General features: G+C 38.5%; 2 protein-coding genes across 5 annotated transcripts; both read left to right on the top strand.

Annotated features, from left to right (window-relative positions):
• The first annotated feature begins 2229 nt into the window (after positions 1-2229).
• Positions 2230-23718, top strand: LOC133790826 (uncharacterized). Of its 4 annotated transcripts, none has more exons than XM_062228613.1 (4): positions 2230-4385; positions 4845-5394; positions 8137-8282; positions 22981-23718. In XM_062228613.1, the coding sequence occupies exons 1-2, from the start codon at positions 2300-2302 to the stop codon at positions 5342-5344; spliced, it is 2586 nt and encodes an 861-aa protein (XP_062084597.1). In that variant the 5' UTR covers positions 2230-2299; the 3' UTR covers positions 5345-5394; positions 8137-8282; positions 22981-23718. The 4 variants fall into 4 exon arrangements, with proteins under 4 accessions (XP_062084597.1, XP_062084598.1, XP_062084596.1 ...); XM_062228614.1 differs by lacking the exon at positions 8137-8282 and adding an exon at positions 9100-9604; XM_062228612.1 differs by lacking the exons at positions 8137-8282; positions 22981-23718 and adding an exon at positions 7757-8130.
• Positions 21192-22517, top strand: LOC133791436 (uncharacterized). The gene is made up of 3 exons (XM_062229366.1): positions 21192-21768; positions 21877-22141; positions 22199-22517. The coding sequence occupies exons 1-3, from the start codon at positions 21192-21194 to the stop codon at positions 22515-22517; spliced, it is 1161 nt and encodes a 386-aa protein (XP_062085350.1).
• Positions 23719-24587: the final 869 nt, after the last annotated feature.

Genomic DNA, 24587 nt, shown 5'->3' on the forward strand with positions numbered 1-24587 from the left:
AGGGCAATAAGCTCCTCCACGAAACCGCGAAGGCCCTGCGCCAACTGAAGATGCCAAGAGAGAGACCCATTGTACCTTCGATAGGTCGGGCAGAGTTAGAGACTCTGTTCTTCGCAAAATTAGGAGAAGTTGTCACTCACCTCACTGTTGAGCTCCTCCAGGGGTTAGCTCCACCATGTGTGAGTTGACCGCTCGTAGCTTTGCCCAACTGGGTGACAACAACGAGGCCTCCCTCATGGCTTCATGTCGATATATCACTATCCGGGTAAGTCATCAATTCTTGGGGTCTTATTTTACTTCCACAATGCTTGAGCTAATTTTCTCTTTTTATGTAGTCCGCCTTGGCTTGTCAGCGCCTTGGTGACATTATGATGGAGAAGTCTTACGAACTTCAGCGGGCCCAAGACAAAGTATCCACCCTTAAGGAGAAGCTTCGAGACCCTTAGGAAGAGCTTGCTCGCATTCAGGTTGCTCTGGAAGCCGAACAAAGATGTTCTTGGGAGCTTGAGGAGGCTGCCCAAGAAATCGTCGAGGACCTGCAATGAGCCTAGGAGGAGGCAAAGAAATCAACAACCGAGGTCACTTGAGGCATCGTTGAAAGTCCCCAACTTCAGGAGCAGCTCAGGGAGGTCACTAATCGGGCCGAGCTTGGTGAGAGAAAAACCATCCAAGCCATGGAGATGAACAAGTCTTCTCAGCGTCAGGTGGACAAACTCAAGAAGGAGGTCGAGACCATCGCTGAGGACGCCTTTTACATGGCCTGGTTCCACAACCAAGAAATGAGTTTGGACTTCGCTGGAGAGCCCGGGAAGTATAAACTCCTCTTCAAAGAATGCCTCCAGGCGACCCAAGCTGTGGAGGCGACCCGAGCTACCGAGGCGACTCAGGCTGCGGCCCGAGCCCCCAAGCATTTGTCATAACTTATTTAGGCCTGCGTGCCTTAAACAATTAATTTGTGTACTTTTATTTTGTACAAACGATACAATGCATTTTCTTATACATTTGTTTTTATTCACTTAGTGTAATCGTAAATCATGAGGGTCCTTAGACGTTGACATAGGTCTCGCGTTCGAATCTCGAAAACTCGAGTCTTTATCGACTTCTCTTAGTACTTAGACAATTTTTATGCATTTAGTGTTGCTCTGTAGGCTCGTAGGTCCTCAATGCATGCCATAAACAATTAATTTGTGTACTTTTATTTTGTACAAACGATACAATGCATTTTCTTATACATTTGTTTTTATTCACTTAACGTAATCATAAATCATGAGGGTCCTTAGACGTTGACGTAGGTCTCGCATTCGAGTCTCGAAAACTCGAGTCTTTATCGACTTCTCTTAGTACTTAGACAATTTTTATGCATTTAGTGTTGCTCTGTAGGCTCGTGGTCCTCAATGTGATTGAATAGATTGATGAAATCTGAGCTTAATGTGATTGAATAAATTGATGAGCACTAAGCTCAATACGATTGAACAGATTGATGAGCTATAAGCTCAATATGATTAAATAAATTGATGAGCTCTGAGCTCAATACGATTGAACATATTAATGAGCTCCGAGCTCAATGTGATCGAATAAATTGATGAGCTCTGAACTCAATGTGATCGAATAGATTGATGAGCTCTAAGCTCAACATGAATGAACATATTGATGTGCTCTAAGCTCAATGCGATTGCACAGATTGATGAGCTCTGAGCTCATAATATGAAGAAGAGAAAAAGACGGGAAGAAAGTGATTAAAGCCGGCCACATGGATTAATCCTGGTAAGCTTTTCTAACTTTCTTCCTTGTTATTTTTCTATAAATAGTAGAAGAGAGACCAAATTTTGGGACGAGGAACTTTAGTTGAGTAAAAGTTTGAATAAATTAAGGATTGAGAGAGAAAATATTGTAGTGACTTAAGCATCAGAGTATCTTTTGTAAGTATATTCCTTATGTTTTATCTATTCATTCCATTGAAGAACACATTTATGCTATTGGCATTGCCAATGAAATGTGTTAGTTGCTGATAATCTCCATCAACATCTAATTATTCACATATTCTTAAACATATGAAATTAAAGAAAAGATTTGGATCCAAACACCTCCGCATGTCAAATAAAATATTTTTTTTTCAAACAAATTATAGTCAAATAATATATATTTTTTTTCAAAAGAAGTCAAATAATAGTTTATACACGGACCTTGGCACATGTCAAATTTAGTCTCACTCCCACTCAAACTCAAACACTTCCACTCTCTCTATAAATTCACATTATTCACAGTAGGCGGAGCAGTTTCTCTGGTTAGGGTTTAGTGAATGATTTTCCTTCCCCTGGCGAGACAAGTCTCTTGGAGGGTTTTTTTTTCGCTTTATTTTCAGTCATCAGTGTATGTTTTCCTCTACTTCACAATGGAAAACATAATCTCTGACTTGAAAATTTCGGAGTGGAAGCACAACAGTCTCTGCAAAACTTACGATGAGATTTCGTCTCAAGCTTCTTCCATCGTCATGTTCGGTATCCAATGGAAGGACGTAGACACCCAACTCACGTCGGCCCGGAAGTTGGTTGAAACCGAACTGGAACAACTAATGGAGCGGGAGAAGGTTGTGGTTTCCAAAGAGAAGGAGTTGGAGGTCAAAGGGTCTCATTTAAACTCAACCATTGCGTTGAAAGAAACCCAATTGGCTGAAATTCAAAGACTGATTGAAGAAGGTTCGAAAGTGATTGAAGAGAATCGCGAAGAGCTTGATGTTAAACAGAGGCAATGTGCTGCGATTCAGGCGTCTATTGTGGAGAAAGAGAGGGAGTTTGATCAGGTACGTAGTCGTATTAAAGAGGAAGAGGAAAAGTTTGATTTTGTAAGAAATTGTATCGAAGAGGAAAAGAAGAAATTGGAGGCCTTAGGGTTTCTTGCGTCGAAAGAAACCCAATTGGCTGAAATTGAAAAATTGATTGAAGAACAATCTAAGGTGATTGAATCGCATCTGCAACATGTCGATTCGCTCAAGTCTTTGATTGAAGAGAATCGCGAAGAGCTTGACGTTAAGGAGAAGCAACATGATGCGATTCAGAAATCGATTGCGGACAAGGAGATGGAGCTTGATTGTGTAACTAACCGTATTAAAAAAGGAGAGGACAAATTGGAGGGTTTAGAGAAAAGGATAATAGAAAAATCTGAGGAAGTTTCGTATAAACAGAAGGAGATCTTTTCGATTATAAAGACTTTGAGGTCTTACAGAGATGAAATTCAGTTGAAAGATAGGAAATTGAATGACATTAAAAGATCTCTCGAGGAACGTAAGGAGGAGATTGCGGTAAGAGAAGGTCAACTTAAAACTTGTTTAAGTTCCATTCATGATTGTGATAAAATGATCAAAGTGAAGGAGGAAAAGCTCAATTCTATTCAAAACTCGATAGTGGAACTTGAGTTGAAAGAGAAAAGGCTTGATTTGCTTACAAAAGATGTTGAGTTGAAAGAGAAGAATATTGCTCGGCTGAACAGAATAGTGGACGAGAGTGCTGAAAAGTACGTGATGAAAGAGAGAGATTTTAAAGCTTTATTAGAGAAGCTTGAGTTGAGAGAAAGGTTTTGCGAATCGAAATATGAGGAAATTAGTGTATTCGAACAAAAGGTAAATGCTTGCCTCAAAGAAGTTGAATTGAAAGAAAAGAATCTCGGGTCGCTCCAAAAATTTGTAGATGAGCATTCTCAAGAGTTGAGGAAGAAAGAGATGGAACTAGAGAAAAGAGTCATAGAGTTCAAATTAAGGGAAAGAGAATTCGATTCGGCAAAAAAATTAACTGAACTGAGAGCTCAAGAAAAAACTAATATGTATCCCTACCAAGTAAAGATTGAGCCATCTGAAGACACCCACATCAACAGTGCACTTGTTCCCTTAACTGCATATAATGAATTCTCCATCTCAAAGGCAGGAGAAGACTTGCAGCTGCTTTTGAATAGACATTTGAAACGGCACGATTTTCTTTGCAATGAAATTTCCATTGCTCTTCAAGCTTCGTTGGATCCTGCAAAGTTGGTGTTAGCTGCAATGAATGGATTTTACCTATCGAACTCGAGTAGGGAAGGTACAGAGACGTTCGATCTTCATATTGTTAGGAGAAGCTGCATTCTCTTGTTGGAACAGTTCATGGAAACTTCACCACAGATTGACTCTCACGTAAGAGAAGAAGCACTGAAGTTGGCAAGAGATTGGAAGGCTAAGATCATACTCGGAAATGAGAATTTTTTGGAAGTGTTGGGATTTTTGCAGCTTTTAGCTAGCTATAGATTGAGATTTGCCTTTGATCTGAATGAGATTCGCCTTCTTTTCAATATTGTTGATAAGCACAAACAGGCATCTGAATTAAGTCAATTCCTTTGCCCTCCTGATAACGCATCTGGTAAGCTCTTTTGTTAAAGTAGAATTCTATGCCATCCTATAAGGAGGTTTTTAGACATCTGTTATTGACGTTAAAGAGTTATCTGCCAGTAGCACATTTGAACATTCTAGAGAGATTCTAATACATAATACTTGTATATACTGATTGCACTCCATTGAAATCCTTTAATAACTGTATTGCTAATTTACTCATATCGCATGCCTACAGTTATTGCCCTTATTTTGTGCTGGTTTTCATTCTGTTTATATATTACTTGGCTAGTATCATCGTTGGTGTTACTATATATATATTGTGAAAGAGTGTCGTGATCATCAAGTGTTAACGGATTGGTTAATTGCAACATGTCCACACATTTTTAAAATCTTAGAACATATCATTTAGTAAATTTTGCAATTGTGTGCGTTCATGTTTTTTATTATTATTCTGAATGCTTAGCGAGAAACTTCTATCTTTCCACAGTTAAAATCGAGCAGGCAGAAGATTCTTTAGCCAACAATGTGACTTCAAATATTCAGTTAATGGAGCAAGCAGAAAATTCTTTGGTCAATTTTGCGACTCCAAATCTTCAGCCAATCAAGCAAGTAGAAACTTCATCAGCCAATCTTGTGACTTCAAATCTTGAACATTGGAATGGAGGAGATTTAGGTTTCGAGGCGAAAAGAGATTCTTCTAATGAGTTTGGGAAGAACAAGAGGAAGCTGGAAGACAACCAAAGTTGTTCGGGTGAGGACAAGCGGGCCAAGGGATGTCATAATAATAATAATAATAGTAAGGGGCAGCAGAGTCAATTTCCTTCATGCTTGAACTGCAAGAAGCGTCATCGTGGTGAATGTCGTGCACAGACTAGGGCATGCTTCTATTGCAATCAGGAGGGGCATATGAAGAGAAATTGTCCGATGTTGAAGTCTGAATTCGAGAGAGAGTGGCCGAAGAAGAATCACGCATTTGTTCTGGGTTGAGTGTTTGCTCAGCCAAGACTAAGGATTGCTCAACTCATGTCTCAGTTCAGGTTAGTTTCTCTCACTAGACTTTTCAGTATATTGATTAATTTTGGTGCCACGCATTCATTACATCAACTAGTTTTGTGGGAAGGATAGATTCGCCTTCCATCAACTAGTTTTGTGGGAAGGATAGATTCGCCTTCCGAATAATTTATCGTCTTGAGAGGTACCTACTCAAGTAGGTGGTTACAAGGAGAGCCGTCCTCATTACCTAAGGCCCCATTTAAAGCAAGGCCCCAAAATATGAGTGGTCCTATATATATTTAAAATTATTTTAAGGTTTTTTTTTAATATTATTTTCAATTTCTTGTATTAGGGACTGTTTATTTTTGATGTTGGTATTGCTTAATAAAAAATGACCACATACATAGTATAGTGGTATCATACATATTCATGAATACACATGGAGAGATCCTACAAGTCTCTTTCTCCCAATAAATAAAAAGTAGTTTTTTTTTCCAATATTAAGTAATAGTTGTCTAGTTTCATAGAAAAACAACACTTGTATATTAATATATATAGTAATATAAATTAGCATTTATCTTTATATTTAAAAATAACAACACAATAAAGTTAATTTTGTATTATACACAATATTGTTGTTTATTTTTTATGGAATAAATTTAAAAGAATTATAAATTATCCAATGAAAACTATTTAATTTTTCTTTATTGTCTTAGTTTAATTTCTTAATCTAAAGCTTTTAATTATTTTAGATAAATACTTTTTTGATAAGTATTTTTTAGATAAATATTAATGCTCAAAAAAGTTGATGCTCAATTAAATTTTTGCTTGAGGCCCCCCAAAAGTTTGGGCCAACCCTAGTTGCAAGACTATGAGGTCATATTTGTAATAGAGTGGATGTTCAAATATAGTGCGAGGATTGATTGTCAAAAGAAGATGGTGATATTTCGTGGAGATAAACATATTGTGTTTGTAGGAACATCTGCAAGTCCTAAAATTTTGATAATCTTGGTACTGAAAGTTTAAAAGTTGCTTTAGAAAAGGTTATGTGGAAATTTTTTGGGCAGCATCATTGATGTCTTCATGGAGTGAGAACGAGGGCCAAATCATGTTTGAATAGTTAGTGACTGTCTAGAGATATTTCCTAAGGACTTGTTGAGAAATCATGTTTGAATAGTTAGTGACTTTCTAGAGATATTTCCTAAGGACTTGTCGAGATCACCTCTCGAAAGAGGGATAAAGTTTGTAATCGACCTTATGTCGGGTACAACACCAATATCAAAAGCTTCGTGGCATAAGGAGAATTGAAGGAACTCAAGGCGCAATTGCAAGAGTTGTTGGATAAATGTTTCATTTTGTCTAAGTTATTTGTCATGGGTAGTCTCAGTCCTATTTGTGAAGAAAAAAGTTGTCTATGAGGATGTGCATACTATCGAGAACTGAACTAAGTCACCATCAAGAATAAGCATCTGTAGCAAAAAATTTATGACTTGTTCGACCAAGTGCATATAGCAGTGGAGTTCTCCAAACTTGGTATGTGATTAAACTACCATCATTTGAAGATATGAGAATAAGATATTCCAAGAAAGGCCTTCCGCATCAAATTCAAACATTACAAGTTTTTGGTACAGTCATTTGGACTAACCAACGCCCCTCCAACATTCATGGACCTATTGAACTGAAAGTTCAATGGCTTGATGAATCATTTTCATTAATGATACTAATGAAGCATTTTCATTAATGATACTAATGAAGCATTTTCATTGATGGCATACTTGTATACTCACGATCTGAGGAGGAACACTTGAGTTTAACACTTTGAAGATTGAATGAGCATCAATTGTATGCATAGTTTAAGAAGTGTGAATCATGTGACATTTTTTAGCCACATGGTGTCAAAAGATGTTATCTTTGTAGATCCAACGCTAAGATACCTAATTTCCTCGGACTGGCATAATCTGCTTACCTATTGAGTGTTCTCATTAGCTTGGATAATTTAAAAACATATTGTGGTTATGTGTGTTACTTAAAATAGTATGACACGTATTTTAGGAGCTGAGTTAGGTTTGAGACTAGTTACGAGCCAAGTATACTCAATTTATAGTCAACATTGTGTAGGGTAAGCAAGTCTTGGTCGTTAGACTTGAGTATTGGACAGTGAGGTCCCTAGACAGCCTAAGAAGCCTAAGTTTGATCTTAAGAGATCACAAGGAGTGGTTTACCCTTAAGGCGCCCAATCCGACAATGCGAGTTGGTTAAGAATCGTATTAGCTGGCTAATTAGGGATATATAATTGGTCAACAAAGGGTTGGATGAGTAGTTGTGAAACACTGGATGTATTCATTTAATTGTTATACTTGTTTAACTTATTGGGCGTCAGCTTATCAAATACTATATGTGCTGCAGGAAGAGACAAAGCACAAATCTCTTAGAGCAGCAATGGGTTGGAGCGCCTCGACCAAGATATGCATATAGTAATCAACATTTTGTGGGGTTCAGGGATTTAAGGATATTTTTGGAAAGTTTTCGTACAGTTTTATTTATGTTTTCTCGTATCTATTTTGGTAAAGAGATTTTAGTTATTTAAACACAAGAGTTAATGTTTTGAAATATGTTTTAACGTTTATTTTTGAGTTAAGAAATGTTTTAGTCCCAATACACAATACCCCTAGCTAGTAAATATTAGCAAGTCTAGAAAAAGAAGTCACAAATTGGGTTATGGTGTTGTTGTGTATGCTGCTGCTATTGGTCGTATTAAATCCTTTGGGAGCTGACCATTGATGCAGCTAGAGAGACAATGAAGGTAATGTTGTACAGGCGCGCCTTAATTTGAGGCGGTAGAAAATCACACCAAGGCGTGTGCCTTGATATAGTAGTGGGATGTTGTTTGGAGCGGCTGAGGCAGAAAATGAGAGGCGTACACCTCTATCAGGTATTTTTGTATTGACCTTTTTTATGCCCAAAAAAAGCCCAAAATTAGTTTTATTTTTATTCCTGTTCTTTATGACTAATAATTGATCTGAAATAGGCCCAATAAAACTTAAAACAAATTAATTTAGATTCAAAATAGTCCTAATAAAACTTAAAAAGTACATGAGCACTTTGCAAAATTATGGGGAAAACAAATTACTTTATATATTTATGGATATAAAATTTATGTCACAAAATATGGTAACTTTAGTAAAAAAAATTTCTTCAAAGTATAAGAATCTCACAAAATACTCTAAACAAAATACCATAAACAAAAATACACACTCTCTCTTAATGTCCTCTCTCCCTTATGTATTTTTTATTTACTCTCCATTTTCTCTTACAACAATGACAACCAACTATTTTATTTCACAACAATAGGAGCTTTTTCACATCGGCAACCAAAAACGGACGCGTACCTTTGGTTATCGCCGATGCCATCTTAGGTTCTTCTTCTTCACGTTCTTCTTCGTCTTTTTTGTTGTTTCATATTTGATTTATTTTCTGTTACGATCTGGTTTTGTTTTTTAGATTTCAGTTTTTTTTTATGGACCTTGCATAATCAGTTACCTTATTCAATCTCCTTCTTCATCGTTGTCTTTCTGATTTTATTTTTTGGATTTGGTTTTCTTTTTAAAACTATCTAAGTAACCAGTTACCTAATTCGATCTTGTTCTTCTTGGTTATTTTCATATCTGATTTTGCTTTTTAGATGTAGTTATTTTTTTTTTGAGATTTGGCTAAGTAACTCGTTCTCATTTAATTGTTATCTTGATTAGGGGTGAACATTTGGCCTGAAAAACTCGATAACCTGCAAAATCTGCCCGATCCGCACTCGAAAAACTTGTTTTTTCGTAAAATCTGCAATTTCGGATCGGGTAGCACTCAAACCCGCATAGAGTCAGGTCAGGTTTCAATTTTAAAGGCAAGAGTAATTAAATTCGAGTGTAACCCAAATTCGAATTAAAAAAAATGATACCCTAAGAAAAAGTAAAAACATATATGATATAATTTCAAATTTCTTTCTTGACTCAACTCCTCTATCTCTCACTCGGCCGTTCACTATCGCCCAACCCCGCCCTTCTCTCCGATCTTCTCTTCCTTTGCTGCCCAGCCCAGCCCTGCCCTCTATACTCTCTCTTCTCCTTAAAACGTAGACGCAGATGCCTCGCGTGGCGACCCAGGCACCCAGTAGTAGCCAGCAATGGCGATGGTGACCGTTCACGATAGCATCAGCGTCTCCAATCGGGGCTCAGCAGTGACGCAGTGGTGGACCTGGTGGTGGTGAGTTATCCCTTGTATATTTATATATATTATATGTATGAATGTTTTTATATGTATTAATAATTACGAATGTTTAGATATCTATATTTAATTATTTATATGTTTATGTTTACATTATTTAGAGTTTTAGACTTTGTTACACCTAAATTTTGAGAATTAATTAGCAGCCTCAAAATATAGACTCGCAAATGGAAAAATCGAAAGTTATAAAAGTATTCAGCATGATTACTTGTACAAATAATCAATAAGTTCTAAGGTGCCACATCATTAGCACTCGAGCATGAACTGTGAGCTCGAAAGCAGAGGTTTCCTCTGAAAGGTAGTTTTGAAAGACTAATCAGATAAGGATGCGATGTTATTGGAATGCTGAGCTCGAAGCAACAAGCAAGCTCGAAAGCGCGTTAAAGAAACACACGAGAATGTAGTTGTAAATTCCTATTTATGTGGGTTTGGTTAATACCGTGTGTAAACAACCCTCTATTCAAGGGATATTTATTTAAATTATACATTTAAATTGTATTTATCAATATTTATCTGTATTTCGAATTCAAATAAATTAGGTTGCAACTTTCCTAGAATTAAGGGAAGAATATTCTGTAAACCAGGTCTATAAATAGCTTGGATCATAGTCATTTGGGGACGATGCACAATTCTTATACACAAAAACTCTGTGAAATTGCTTTCAAAGCTTTAACGCAGAAAGATAAATTAAAGTGACCCGTGGACTAGGTAGATTTAACTACTGAATTACATAAAAAATCTCTATTTTTTATTTCTTAATTATTCATTTGCTTAATTTCTCTTGTTTTTATTTGATGAAAAATATCGTCAACATTTTGGTGCTTTCATTGAGAGCCTTAAACATTCTTTCAAACGTCCTGTTTTATAGAAATGGCTGCTGTAAACATCACCAGATCAGGAAGTGGACAACCATTCCTTGGAATTTCTGAAGAAAACACTCCGCGCACTGAAGAGTATCCTCGAAGGCCTGTCAAACAGCCAGTTAATGATCAAACTCCCGATGAAGGGAGCATGTCAAGCACACATCGCGGGACCCTGGTTAAAGTTCCAGGCCATGAAATTAGGATTATTACAATTCTGACAGATATGTTCCAATGGTGGAATTGGAAAACCAAAGGCTGCGAGAGAGATTAGTTGAGGCTATCAGGTTAAATGAGGAGATGGCTAGACGAGCAGCTGAAGCCTAAGCACCCCCACAGAGGATTAGGGGGGACCTTGAGGAAGTACGGTGACTAGAATGGCCGAGCAGAGAGCCCGACACAATCAAGCAGAGGCTAGGGCAAATGCGGGTTAACCAGTCAAGGGTTTCGTCTTGAAACCCGGCACCAACCAACAAAAATAGAGAAATTCCCGCAAGCACTGGGAATAACCAAGCTCCCCCACAGGCGGTTCGGAGTAATAACCCATAGTCTGCAAGGCCAACTGCGAATAATGAAAGGCCACTGCCATCTCCAATAAGGCACCCATCAATAGTGCGAGAGATGCCACAGGCCCTTAGTGGACCTCGAGCTGGAGAGGGGGCACCTCAGAAGCCTGCCTGAAGTGCAAGGAGTGCAATTCGAGAGAGGAACCCTCATGCTTGGCCTGATCAAGGAGTAACCACGAGGCCCCAACAAGGGCTGACCAAGGGCATAGACGTGCGAGACAACCCCAACTGTCTTGGAGTTATCTGTTGAGGTCACGGGCAACTAGGATTCGAGTGCACGTGGACAATCCACCTTGAAACTATGCCCAATCGCAACAGCAAGATTGTCAGTTTTCTCAACGATAGTCAAGACTATAGCAAGTTGGTGAGTGTCTATAACACCGAACCAATGTACTATGAGAATTGTCCTAACAATTGTCCCGATCTTCGAGATCACCTGAACCATAGTCGGGGCAGTACAACCAGCAATATCCAGACTTAAGGGCACATTTAAATACCCAAAGAGAGTCCTTACAACATGTGTACATGAATAATTATAACCTTATACTACAACAAGGGTTGGAGTTCGTTGGAACAATAACCAACCCACAGTAGTACAGACTCCATTCCTGATAGATCTGGTTTAGGAAAGGATAAATCAGCTTGAGGAATAGTTCAGGCTCCTTCGAGAGGGAAATGACAAGGAAAAAGCCTACAATTCAAATAAGGAGGTCGAGCATTTTGCTCTTCATATTTCGAGCACACCTTTCCCGAATGGGTTTAAGATACCACACATGGCACCATTCGATGGGAACACCGATCTTGGTAGCCACTTGAGCACATTCAACACGGTGATGAAAGCCAGTAATGTTGGCCTCCAGCTTAGATACATGCTCTTCCCAACGACGTTGATGAGAGTTGCAAGAAGTTGATTTGACAAGTTCCGAAGACATTCAATCTCGTCATGGGAACAATTTTCAAAGGAGTTCAAAAATAAGTTTTGGGTTGCGAGGAGCATCAAGCTCGAAGCTTCGTCTTTGGCAAATACCTAACAACATCTAGGAGAGTCACTAAAGAAGTATTTGGCCAGATTCAACATCGAAGCGACTCGGGCTCGCAATGTTGACGATAGTAGCCACTTAATGGCGGTTAGAGCTGGAAGCTTATCAGGTAGCCCTCTGTGGGATGACATATAGCGGAAGCCGGTGTGAATAATCACATAGTTCACTATCGGGCTCAAAGATTCATCAATGTATAAGGGGCTAGGTCGGCACTACATCTAGCGCCTTTGACCCCAATAACTTCAACGATGAACACTAACTCAGCCTCAAGCTCGACAACACCATCCATGACCCAACCTTCTGGAGACAATTATTCCAAATAGAAGAAAAATGAAGGAAATAACCTTGAGGCAGACGAGAACTAAAAGAAAAAATAAGTATATCTCCATTTATACTATATACACCGAGTTCTTGTGAACTCGGGAAAATATATACGGAGCGAATAAGAACCAAGTTCCATTCAGACACCCTAATGTAATGCGTAATCGACGTGCCAAACGATATCAAAATAAATATTGTCGATTCCACAATGACATTGGTTACACGACTAAGGAATGCAGATGGTTAAAAGACGAAATTGAAGGATTGATCTTGAGAGGCTACCTCAGACAATATGTTCGAAACAGAGGGTAGCTCTAACTCAGCCTGCGTAGCAACCTCAAGTTGTCGCACCCCCCGCGAGAGAGGATAATTGATCTCCCCCAATTGATGGAGAAGATGTAATAACCATCACTAGGGGATCTCATATCGCTGGGGTGAGCATAAATACTCAAAAGAGGTATGTCTAGGAGTTGAAAACGAGCGATATATCTCTTTATGTTCCCGAACCTCGAGCTCCAAAGCAGCAAATGGCCGAATCACAGCCATCACTTTCACAGAAAAAGATGCATCACATGTTCAATTTCCTCACAATGACCCATTGGTCATCACACCTCAGCTTGCTAACAAGAGGGTCCACCGAGTCTTGATTGATAACAAGAGCTCGACCAATATCCTTTACAGAACGACCCTAGAGAAAATGGGGTTGTCTGTTTGAGACTTGAAAGCCTGCGCAACAACATTGTACAGATTTTCAAGAGAAGGAATTGCCAGCACAGGGTCTGTCGAGCTCCCAGTAACCTTGGGAGACTATCCAGTCTCGATTACTAAGATGCTAGAATTCATAGTCGTTGACACCCCATCAGCATACAATGTCTTGCTCGGGAGATCAACCTTGATTGGGCTAGGGACAGTGACATCAGTGAGGGATCTGGCCTTGAAGTTCCCAACACCAAGTGGTATCAGGACATTGAAAGGAGATCAATTAGCAGTTTGGGAATGCTACAATATCTCCATGAGGGGAAAAGGCTAAGCTAATGCAGAAACACTGGTACTCATAGAGGAAATTGAAGAAAGGATCTACGAGGTTGAAGAAGAATTCGACCTAAGAGTAGAAGAAGACAAGGCCGACCTCGGCCCCATAGAAGAGCTCAAAGACATTTTAGCTTGATGGGAAGGACACCACTAAGGTGGTGAAAATAGGGAAGAACCTCACTAAAGAAGCGATAAAGCAATTAATTCGCTTCCTAAGGGAAAACCAGGATGTGTTTGCATGGTCGTACTCAGACATGATTGGAATTAGTCCCAATGTCATTAGCCATGCATTAAACATTGATAAAAACTTCCATCTGATACAACAAAAACGAAGGCTCCTCGACGACGAAAGAAAGAAGGCCTTGAAAGAGGAGGTTGACAGACTGAAGACAAATTGTTTTATCCGAGATGCATTTTACCCAAAATGGATAGCTAATCTAGTATTGGTCCCGAAACCAAATGGCAAGTTGCAAACCTGCATCGATTACTCGGACCTCAATAAATCATGCTCGAAAGATTGTTTCCAATTGCTTCGAATTGATAAGCTCGTAGATGCCACCTTGAGTCACGACATTATGTCGTTCATGGATGCATATTCTGGATATAACCATATAGCAATGCAGGCACCTGACCAAGAGCAAACGAGCTTCATGATGGACAAGAGGGTGTACTGTTACAAAGTGACATCATTCGGGCTAAAAAATGCAGGAGCTACATACCAAAGACGGGTTAGTATGATGTTTGCCGAGTAAATTGGAAATAACATGGAAGTTTATGTGGACGACATGCTAGTGAAGTCTAAGCACAATAATAACCATGTAGGCGACCTCACAGAGTGCTTCACTTTACTTTGAAAATATAACATGTGACTTAACCCACAAAAGTGCTCATTTGGTGTATCTTCATGAATTATTTTAGGATTTATGGTGAATGCCTGAGGTATAGTGGCAAACTCGGATAAGATCAAAGCCTTAATTGATGTGCCTTCACCTCGAAAGCATAAATATCTCTAGAGTTTATCTGAATGAATGGCGACCCTAAATAGGTTCATCTTTCCACAGATAAATGTCTACTGTTCTTTAATCTTTTGAGAGGAGGCAAGAAATTCGATTGCTCAAAAGAGTGCGAGCTCGCTTTGCAGGCTCTCAAAAAGCACCACGCCGAGCCCCCAATCTTATCCAAACCGATAACAGGAGAAATACTTTACTTATACCTTGCTACAATCGAGCATGCGATCAGCGCGACATTAGTTCGAGAGGACAAAAAAGTACAAAGACCAGTCTACTACATTAGCAAACGACTACTGGGTGCTGAGTCGAGATATCCACTAATGGAAAAGCTCACACTATGCCTAGTACATGCGTATCGAAAGCTTCAACCCTACTTTTAGACGTACCTTATGCATGTGTTGATTGATCATCCATTAAGACAAATGCTAGCAAAACCTGAGACTTCCAGAAGACTATTAACATGGGCCGTTGAACTCGGACAAATCGAGATCACCTATCACCTGAGAACAATGATAAAGGGCCAAGCATTGACCGACTTTATTGTCGAGTGTATTGGAATAACCAATGAAGAAGTCATAACCTCAGCCCGCGAGCTGTGGAGACTTTATGTTAATGACTCCTCCAATGAGAATGGATTGGGGGCAGGTATAATACTTATAACCCCATTAGGAAACAAGTTTCATTCGACATTGAGATTTGACTTCGAAGCATCAAATAACAAGGCTGAATACGAGACACTATTAGCAGGGCTACGAATCGCTTCTGAGTAGAAAGCCAAGGCCATTCACTGCTATAGTGATTCTAAGTCAGTGGTCAACCAAGTATTAGGGGAATACCAGGCTCGAGGAACTAAAATGGCGACATACTTGGAAAAAAGTCAAGTTGGCATTCGAACAATTCGAATTTCACGCAATCAAACAGGTGCCACGAGAACAAAGCTCGAATGCTGATGCCTTAGCTCGACTAACAACGATCAGGGAAGCTGACACCCTCAATTTGGTCCCAGTGGAGTTTTTACCAGAACCAAGCATAACCGAGCCTGATGTTGTCGAGGTGGATAGGATAGAGTCGCAACCTACTTGGATGACACCCATAATTGATTACCACGAAATCGAGAACCTTCCTATTAACCGGAATGAGGCTCGAAAGTTGATGTATAAGATACCAAAATACACTATCTTGGAAGAGAAATTGTTCTGAAGGGGATACTCTATGCCTTTATTAAGATGCGTAACTCCACCCGAAGCTAAGAAAATCCTAGAAGAAATTCATGAAGGATTTTGTGGAGACCACGCTGGGGGCATAGCCTCTCTAAAAAGGTGATAAGGCAAGGATATTTTTGGCCTACACTAAAGGCAGATGCGTTTGAATACGTAAAATAGTGCGACAGGTGTCAACGATTCGCTTCGATACCTCGAGTCCACCAACTGAACTCACCATGATGAGCTCCCCTTGGCCATTCGCAGTATAGGGCATCGACCTCATAGGATCATTACCCATGGGAAAAGGAGGAGTTAAGTATGCAGAAGTGGCAGTGGATTACTTCACTAAATGGACCGAGGCTGAACCTCTGGTCACTATCACTTCAAAAAAAGTCTTGGACTTCGTGGTTAAAAATATAATATGTCGATATGGGATACTAAGGAAGATTGTTTCAGATAATGGAACCCAATTCGATAGTGAGCTGTTCACATAGTTTTGCGAGAAAAATGAGATTATTAAAAGCTTCTCTTCGGTGGCTCATCCGCAGGCAAATGGTTAGGTTGAAGCTGTAAACAAGACCCTAAAGAGCTCTATGAAGAAAAGGCTCTAAGAGGCTAAAGGTAGATGGCCAGAAGAATTACCACAAGTCCTATGGGCTTAGAGAACGAAAACTCAAACCTCAACTGGACACACACCCTTCTCATTAGCCTATGGTTGTGAAGCTATGCTGCCAATAGAGGTCAAGGTTCCTACAGTTTGACGCAAAGCATGTACACAAAACTCGAATCAATCCCAGATCGAAGAATCCTTATACCTAATTAAAGAAAAGCAAGACGAAGCTCGACTTAAGAATGCTGCATACCAGGAACAGGCAACAAGGTACTTCAATAAGAGGGTTTGAGACATACATTTTGGATTGGAAGACTTGGTGCTCAGATACACACAAAACTTGAATCAATCCCATATCGAAGAATCCTTATACCTAATTAAAGAAAAGCGAGATGAAGCTCGACTTAAGAATGCTGCATGCCAGGAACAGGCAACAAGGTACTTCAATAAGAGGGTTTGAGACATACATTTTGGATTGGAAGACTTGGTGCTCAGATGTGTGTTCTTAGCCACACGAGACGCTTTTGCAGGCATGATCGGGCCCAATTGGGAAGGACCATACCAAATTGAATCCATCATTCGACCTAGAGTCTACAAACTAGCTCGACTAAATGGAGAATTAGTTCCATGAGCTTGGAACGGTGAACATCTACAACCATATTATCAGTAGATTTTGGAAAGATGTTTATTTAGTTGTAACCAAGCTTGTATTTTTTTCTTCAATATTATCAATAAAATACTTCATATTTTCACTATTTTTTATAATTTTTTGCTTGCTCTCAATATTAATAACCTGAGATTTCACAATCATAGAATTTTAAGGGGCATAAGTGGTATAAAATAATACCATAAGCTCAAAAAAATACAGCAAAAATAAAAATAATTATTGAGTGCATGGATCATAAACCAAGCACAAAGCCAATTATATACGAGCCTAGAATAACCAACATTCATTTCAAAATGTTTAAGTTGGAAATTTTTTGCATACGATTTCAACCTCGAAACCATCATCATCAGATATAATCAAACATACAGTTTGTATAACACACAATCAGATGTAGCGAATACAAACATGCCTCATCAAGTAATCACATGCATAATTACAATCATATTCATTAACAGGAGCCTGAGCCCCAATTACAACCATGGTGCAATTTTCTTACTGTTGCGAAATTAATAGTGTGTGCAAGTGTACACAGTCGTCAGACAAGTAATAAAGTGACAAGTTAAGTATAGTTTCCATAGGGATTGAAAATTAGAAATTAATTCTCAAAACTAATTACTCACAAATTGGTTTCAATGAAAATAAAACAATGAGATTAAACTAAATTAACGAAAAGTAAACAAAACTAACAAACAAAAACTAAGAGAAGAAATAAGTTAAAATTATTAAATTGTCTTAAAAATGCAATTATGGTAACCATGCTGCAGAAGAATGCTATAGCAACTGGGCAGAGTTGACTAGGAATTTAAACATTATAATCATTTTTCCAAAGTGTTTATGGTTTGGTTCTTTAATTAATTAACATATTCCTATGCCCAATTAGTTTCAAGAACACCAGTATAAGTACAATTCCTCTAAGTCATGCAAGGTGATAACATATCCATATACAATCACAAATCCAAATATAAGAAATTAAGAACGTGCATATTCAAGTTTGTGTCTATTAATATTAACCTTTCTAGAATTAATATTAATTCATCAAACCACAATTGGAGATCAAATAAAAGTAAGCATTAGACAATATACACACTTCAATGAATAAAACTCATCCACCAAAACATTCATGCAACAAAGTACCAAATCGCAATTTCAAGTCAAGAAAATAATACTAGCAAAATAGAAATTAACTCACAAATAGATGTGCAAAAATACAAAATTCTAAATTAGAGAAAGATAAAAAGAAAAACCCATATGGAGTTTGTCACAAGACTCCACGCTTTTCTCCCAAAATCGTCTTTTTCCTTTTGATTTTTGCCAAATCTCTAAATAAAATACCAAAACCTAAAACTAACACTCAAATAAAATATTTTTTTCTTTTTCTTCATTTTCTGGGTGTTTTCCTCTTTACAATGACAACTCCCTCTCTAATGGTGGCTGCTCCGAGGTTGAAGAAGATAAAGTTCTCCCTCTCTAGGGCTCCAAAAATGGGTATAAATCCTTTTCTTTTTCTTCTACACGTGGGGACCACTCTTTCCTCTAAAAAAACGTCAGCTCATTTCCACCTCATCCTCCCACTAGTCAAGTCACTTCACCTCATTTAATCACTTGCTAAGTGTGCAAACTTTATGTTGCTGGTTGCACACACTTTGCTGCAGCAAAGTTGATTGATGCTACAACAAAGTGCCAGAATTCAGCTCCAAGATAATTTCTTTGCACATTTTTCACTAAGCTTTTCAAGCATCCTTTCGTTTTGCCTTCAAAAATAAATATTACATTTTTAGAACATAATCCCATTATTTTCCCACAAGATTTATCATTAATTAAAACAACATATGTAAACAAAATTAAAAGATGAAATGACTAAAACCGCACAATAACAAGACAAACACTCTATTTCACTTAGATTTTTAAGTTCAAAAGCTCAATTAATAACTCTAAAATATAAAGTTATCACTTACCTCGAGTCCTGAGTAGATAGCGTATGACGATCCTGAGCACGATTCCTACTCCCTAGCCTTAACGGTATAACCTAGTAACAACAAAATAACGGGTAATCATCAAGATCTAAACTAATTAAAAGCTTCGAAATTACTTACTAGCCTTCGTGACCTCGAATTCTACTAAACCAGGCAGTAGGATGCTTTCTGAGCCTTTAGGTTTGAGATCCCGAGCTTAAAAACTTCTTTTTGCCAAAACCTCCAATTTGAGACATGGCGCCCCACACAAGTGTCACGACCCTCTACAAGTTATTGAGCAAATCCCCTTAATTTCCTAGACGTGTTGCGGTGCAACCCACCCAGCGTCGCGTCGCGGTGCTAAGGCGGTTCAGAGAACCACCCCTAGCCCCTGAGTTCATACGGGTCACGACGCTCCAAGTGCAGCGCCACAGCGTGACCCCGCGAACCCAGATATTCTGGGTTTTTCCTACATTTTCCCCGAGCCAAAATCTCTCCAAACCCAAACCAAAGTCCCAATTGAGGCTAGGACTCTCAAAAACACAACATAAACATCATTTATACCCCAAAAACCAACCCAAAAACCTTACCAACACTCAAATCCCATCACTACACCAGAATTTCTTTAAAACCAGACAAATATCTTACCTCAAACGTGAATTTATGATCCTGAGCTGCTCCTAATCTCGTTCCTAGCTTCAATCCCTCAATTCACAACTTCAATTTTTAGGCCTTCCTCCTAAAAAATCCAAGAGTCCCCTGGTGCCCAAGAGAGAAGGAGTTGAACGAGAGAGAGAATGGAAGCTGAGTTTGTGCTGAGTTTTTCCTTTTTGTCTTTCTGAAAGTTTCTAGTCTCAACTAAGTCCAACCAAGGCTTAGTAAAAGACCCTAATGCCCCTAACCTAAGAGTTTCCCTTTAATGCCCTCAAATGTAAAACAATCATTTGTCACATTTCCCACTAATCCTCAAATAGCCCGATAAATTCCTCAATTAATCCCAACATACCAAAATAATCACCAAATAACTACCCATCACCCGATAAATCCCGACTACACACTATATTACTAAAATACCGATAGGCTCACCTCGAGCCGGGTATTTGACCCCGTTGTGAATTTTCCGCTAACTCGGTCACTAGGATCGTCTCGTGTCGAATATCGCAATTAACCATAAGGCTGGAAGATTCGTTTCTCTCTCTTCCATGGCGAAGAAGAAGAAATCGACTCAGAAGCATGTGACTCGCTCGGTTGCTCAGGGCTCTCCATCAATCCAAGATGTGAATGACCAGGATGGATTTGTTGCTGATGATGTGCTCTTTGATGGTGAAGGCCCGACTACGGGATTGACTCTAATTGCTGAAGCGGTTGGATCGACGGAAGATGGAGAAATCCAGGTTGATACGCATCGGGCTTCTGGAATGGCTACTCCGGCACTGAACCTGCCTAGCTGGGCGGACAAGGTGGAGGAAGGTGACTTTCAGGCCTCGGCTCACACTCAATGGCAACAATTCACAGCGGGTAAACTCTCCTTTTGTGACCAAAAACTTGAGTTTGCTGAACCTTTGATTAAAGATGGTAAGAAGATTGCTCAGGTTGATATTGAAGAAGTGAAATACCAATCTGCTAATTGGAGTTCTGTTGTTATTTGTATGGTCCTTGGTGCTAATCCTCCAATGGCTGTGTTTGAAGGGTTTATCAAAAGGGTTTGGGGCCATCTAGGGATTGCTCAAATAGCCAGAATGACAATGGGGCTGACTATGGTCAAGTTTAATGATGATGCTACTCAAGACCATGTGCTTGAAAATGGTATCCTTCAATTTGATAGGAAACCAGTTATCATTTGTCCATGGACAACTGATCTCAGTGCAGTTCGCCTGATCCATTCAGTGCCTCTATGGATTAGGTTACATGATTTAGGCCTTCAGTATTGGGGTAGCAAATGCCTTAGTGCTCTTGTGAGTACGATAGGCAAACCGATAATGGTCGACAAATTTACTCGAGAGCGATCTAGAGTTCAATTTGCTAGGGTTCTTGTGGAGACGAATATCACAGATAATCCTCATAGGATTATACAATACCTAAATGATGGTCAGCTTGTGGAACAAGGGGTGGACTATGAATGACTTCCTATTAAATGTAAAGCTTGCTCGGGTTATGGTCATTCCATGGTGGACTGTTGAAGGGAGATGAAAACTCAGTGGATCAAGAAGGACATTCCACCTAAAACACAGTGGATCAAGTGTTTTCCTATGAGATGTATAGGCTGGATTATGACATGCTTAAAAAACACTTCGTATTCCTTGCTTATGAATGGAGGGGTTCAAGGCAGTTTTAAGGGTGAGAAGGGGCTACGTCAAGGGGATCTTATGTCGCCGCTTTTGTTTGTTTTAATCATGGAATATCTTACTCGGAGTCTTCAATTGACAGCTCAAGATTCTGCTTTCAGGTTTCACCCTATGTGTAAAAGTCTTAAACTTCTTAGTTTATGCTTTGCAGATGACCTGATTTTATTTTGTAAAGGGTCTCTTTCTACTGTTCGAGTGCTCAAAGTAGCTCTAGAGGAGTTCAGTTCTACTACGGGGCTCCATATCAATACCAGCAAATCTCACATCTTCTTTGGGGGAGTTTCTGTTGCTGATAGACAGACCATAGCTGCTGAGATACAACTTAAGGAATGGACATTTCCTCTTAAATATCTAGGTGTTCCTATGAGACCAACTAAATGGAAGCATGAAGATTGTGATATTATCATCCAAAAATTCAAATTGCGGTTACATACTTGGGCTAGTAGGCATTTATCCTTTGCTGGCCGTATCCAGCTTATTCATTCAGTCCTATTTGGGCTGCGGAATTACTGGATGAGCATTTTTGTGCTTCCCGAAAGTATTATTAAGGAAGTTGAAAAACTTTGTTGTGGCTTTCTCTGGGGATTTAATGGTAATAGAAGCAAGATTCACATTGCTTCTTGAACGAAGGTTTGTATTCCTAAAGCTTATGGAGGTCTCGAGTTCAGAAATGGTTCAGTTTGGAATCGAGCCATAGACTCAAATTTCTGGACTTACAAACTGCCACTTGATACGAGCTGGTATTGGAGGAAGTTATGTAATTTGAGGGGAAAATTCATTCATGATGAGGTGAAAGCTACTGGTGCTTCAGGGAAGTTTCAAACCTCTAAACTCTACAACAGTACTCTTTGCCAACAACAGGTGGCCTATCATCATGCTGTTTGGTGTAGGCTGTCTATCCCTAAGCACAGGTTTCTGCTATGGCAAGTGGTAAACTCTCAGCTTCTTACTTGAGATAACATGCTCAGGTTTTGTGTGCCACTTGAGTCTCTTTTGTGTCCTGCTTGTGGTGTCTCTATTGAGAGTCACTCTCATCTGTTCTTTGAGTGCTATCTGTCCAATAAGGTTACTGATATAATCTTTGCTTGGATGGGATTTAAAGCTTGGCCTAAAGAGTTTACTGGTTGGACGGTTTGGCTTGCTAGCAGTAGACCAGGAATCTTTTTTTCCATCACTAATATGATATTGGCTGCTGTTATCTATAACATTTGGAGGAATCAAAACAGATGTATATATGATGGAGTTACTTGGACTGCTGATTGTCTAGGTACAGATTATTCTTTGTAAAAATTAGAAAATTAACTTTACAGGAATAGAGATTTATAGACAAGATTACAATGTAATTAGTTTGGGTGGGTTGTTTTTTCTATCTCTGTTTGCACATATTTGGTGGGGTTATTACCTTGTTTAGTTGTATTGGTTGGTTGATTAATGAAGCTCATTTCCTTCTTGATAACAAAAATATGGTCTCAATCACATAACACATAATTATATTTATACCATCAACATGTCAAAATTACAGAAATGCTCTTATTAACGAAAATAGGCCTACGTGCATATTTGATATACATAAACATGCATAAGTATTCATATCACAATATAATTCATATATGCAGCATAATCACACATATATTCAATTAAATTCTGTTGGGATTAGATTTTGTATGTTTTTATGACGTGTTTTAAGATGCAATTTTAGTCTTTTATTTGGTTTTGTGCAATATTAAGCGAGTCTTTATTGTGTTCTCAGGATTAAGTGCGGTTATTAAGGAAATAGCTTGAAATTGGAGGAAAAACGCTTAATTCTTGAAGAAACAGTGTTAAACGAGCTAAGGAATGGAAACTAGGTGAAACCGGGGGTCAAATTGGTGATTTGGTGAAAAATTGGAATTAGAGTCGCAACTCTATGGTGTAGAGCTGTGACCCTAAGAGTTACAGAGAAGAAAAAAAAGAATCAGCCAGAGTTAGCGTCAGGGAGACAGAATTGAGGCTCTATTAAAATGGGAATTAGAGCTGCATCGTTACCAGATTGAGCTGCGGCGCTACATACTCCAAAGATGAAATCTGGAACTCGAAGCAACCCAGAGCTATGGCGCTATCAGATGGAGCTACGACGTCAGTCCACACGGAAGCAAAATTTAGGCTATTTTCAAGTGCAATTTTATCCTTTCACACAGAATTAACTAGGGACTATAAAAACTTTCTTAATGGCGTTTTTAAGGGGGTTAACCCTAGGAGATGGAGATAAGCACATTGTGGAGGATTGCAAGTGGAATCAAAGAACTCATCATAGTTTTTCTTCTTTACTACTTTTAATTTTTGTAATTTGGATGCTTTTTAATTCTTTTATGGTTATTATGAATTTTGTCATGAATTAAACTATTTTTCTAGGGTGTTAATAGATTCTCTTAAGACTTTATTTTGAATTAACGCAAGTTTTATGATTTCTATTCCATCTTGTGATCTAATCGAATTTATGCTTAATGCTTGCGATTGACTGGCCATCTATTACACGGTTTATATGATTTTGTTCGAAATCTGAGAAGTGATAATTGATCATACTGTAATTGAATAGACATAAATTTCATTATAGGATGAGAGTACCTATTTGGTTTGTGTAGCTTAAGGGTTGTCTTACTTAATGTTTGTCTTATGTTCATTTATCACAGAGACGTAGAAAATTTACTTGAGGTTGAGACTTGTATATCCTAGTACGAATATAAGTTACTTTTGTTGACTCGCTATCGCGAGAGAAAATTGAATAGTATAATTTGTGTTACTAGAATATAAAGTGGATGGAAGATGAATTAATTGCCCTAGTTCATTTAATTATCGAATTATATTTCCTTTACTATCTTTTATTCTTGCAATTACGTTCTTATTTCAATAATTTTACTTAATTCTTATAATCAAATTATCGTTAACTAAATAAAATATTAGGATTAATGATTCGTACTTGGTAACAGTCCTTGTGAGTTCGACCTTTCTTACATTATATTACTTGTTAAACGAACTAGAAAACCCGTAACAAGTTTTTAGCGCCGTTGCTGGGGACTATTTTTACTAATATCAAAAAAATTAATTCTTTTTCTAATTTGGTTGTTTTCTTTTATACCTTTCTAATTTTGGTTTTTCGCAATTTGTGATTTCGGGTGTTCAAGTAGTTTATGCGACGACAAGGATCAGAATCAAGGGTGCATGTTGATCCTGAAATCGAGAAAACTTGCAGAAGAAATTGGAAACAAAACTAGTTAGAAAGAATGACTTAGAGTCAAGCTGGTAATATTGGTGTTGCATGAGTTGTTGAACAAGTGGCACCAGTTCAGCAACTAGCACAAAGAAGTTTGAGAGATTACG

The sequence above is a fragment of the Humulus lupulus genome, chromosome 7 (assembly GCF_963169125.1).
Source record: "Humulus lupulus chromosome 7, drHumLupu1.1, whole genome shotgun sequence".
NCBI classification, from domain to species: Eukaryota; Viridiplantae; Streptophyta; class Magnoliopsida; order Rosales; family Cannabaceae; genus Humulus; species Humulus lupulus.

Coding starts and splice junctions, on each gene's coding strand:
- LOC133791436 (XM_062229366.1), top strand. CDS start 21,192: ATGAATGGAGGGGTTCAAGGCAGTTTTAAGGGTGAGAAGGGGCTACGT. Junction 21,769..21,876: donor CATTTTTGTGCTTCCCGAAA/GTATTATTAAGG, acceptor GTATTCCTAAAG/CTTATGGAGGTCTCGAGTTC. Junction 22,142..22,198: donor CTGTCTATCCCTAAGCACAG/GTTTCTGCTATG, acceptor TAACATGCTCAG/GTTTTGTGTGCCACTTGAGT.
- LOC133790826 (XM_062228613.1), top strand. CDS start 2,300: ATGATTTTCCTTCCCCTGGCGAGACAAGTCTCTTGGAGGGTTTTTTTT. Junction 4,386..4,844: donor CCCTCCTGATAACGCATCTG/GTAAGCTCTTTT, acceptor ATCTTTCCACAG/TTAAAATCGAGCAGGCAGAA.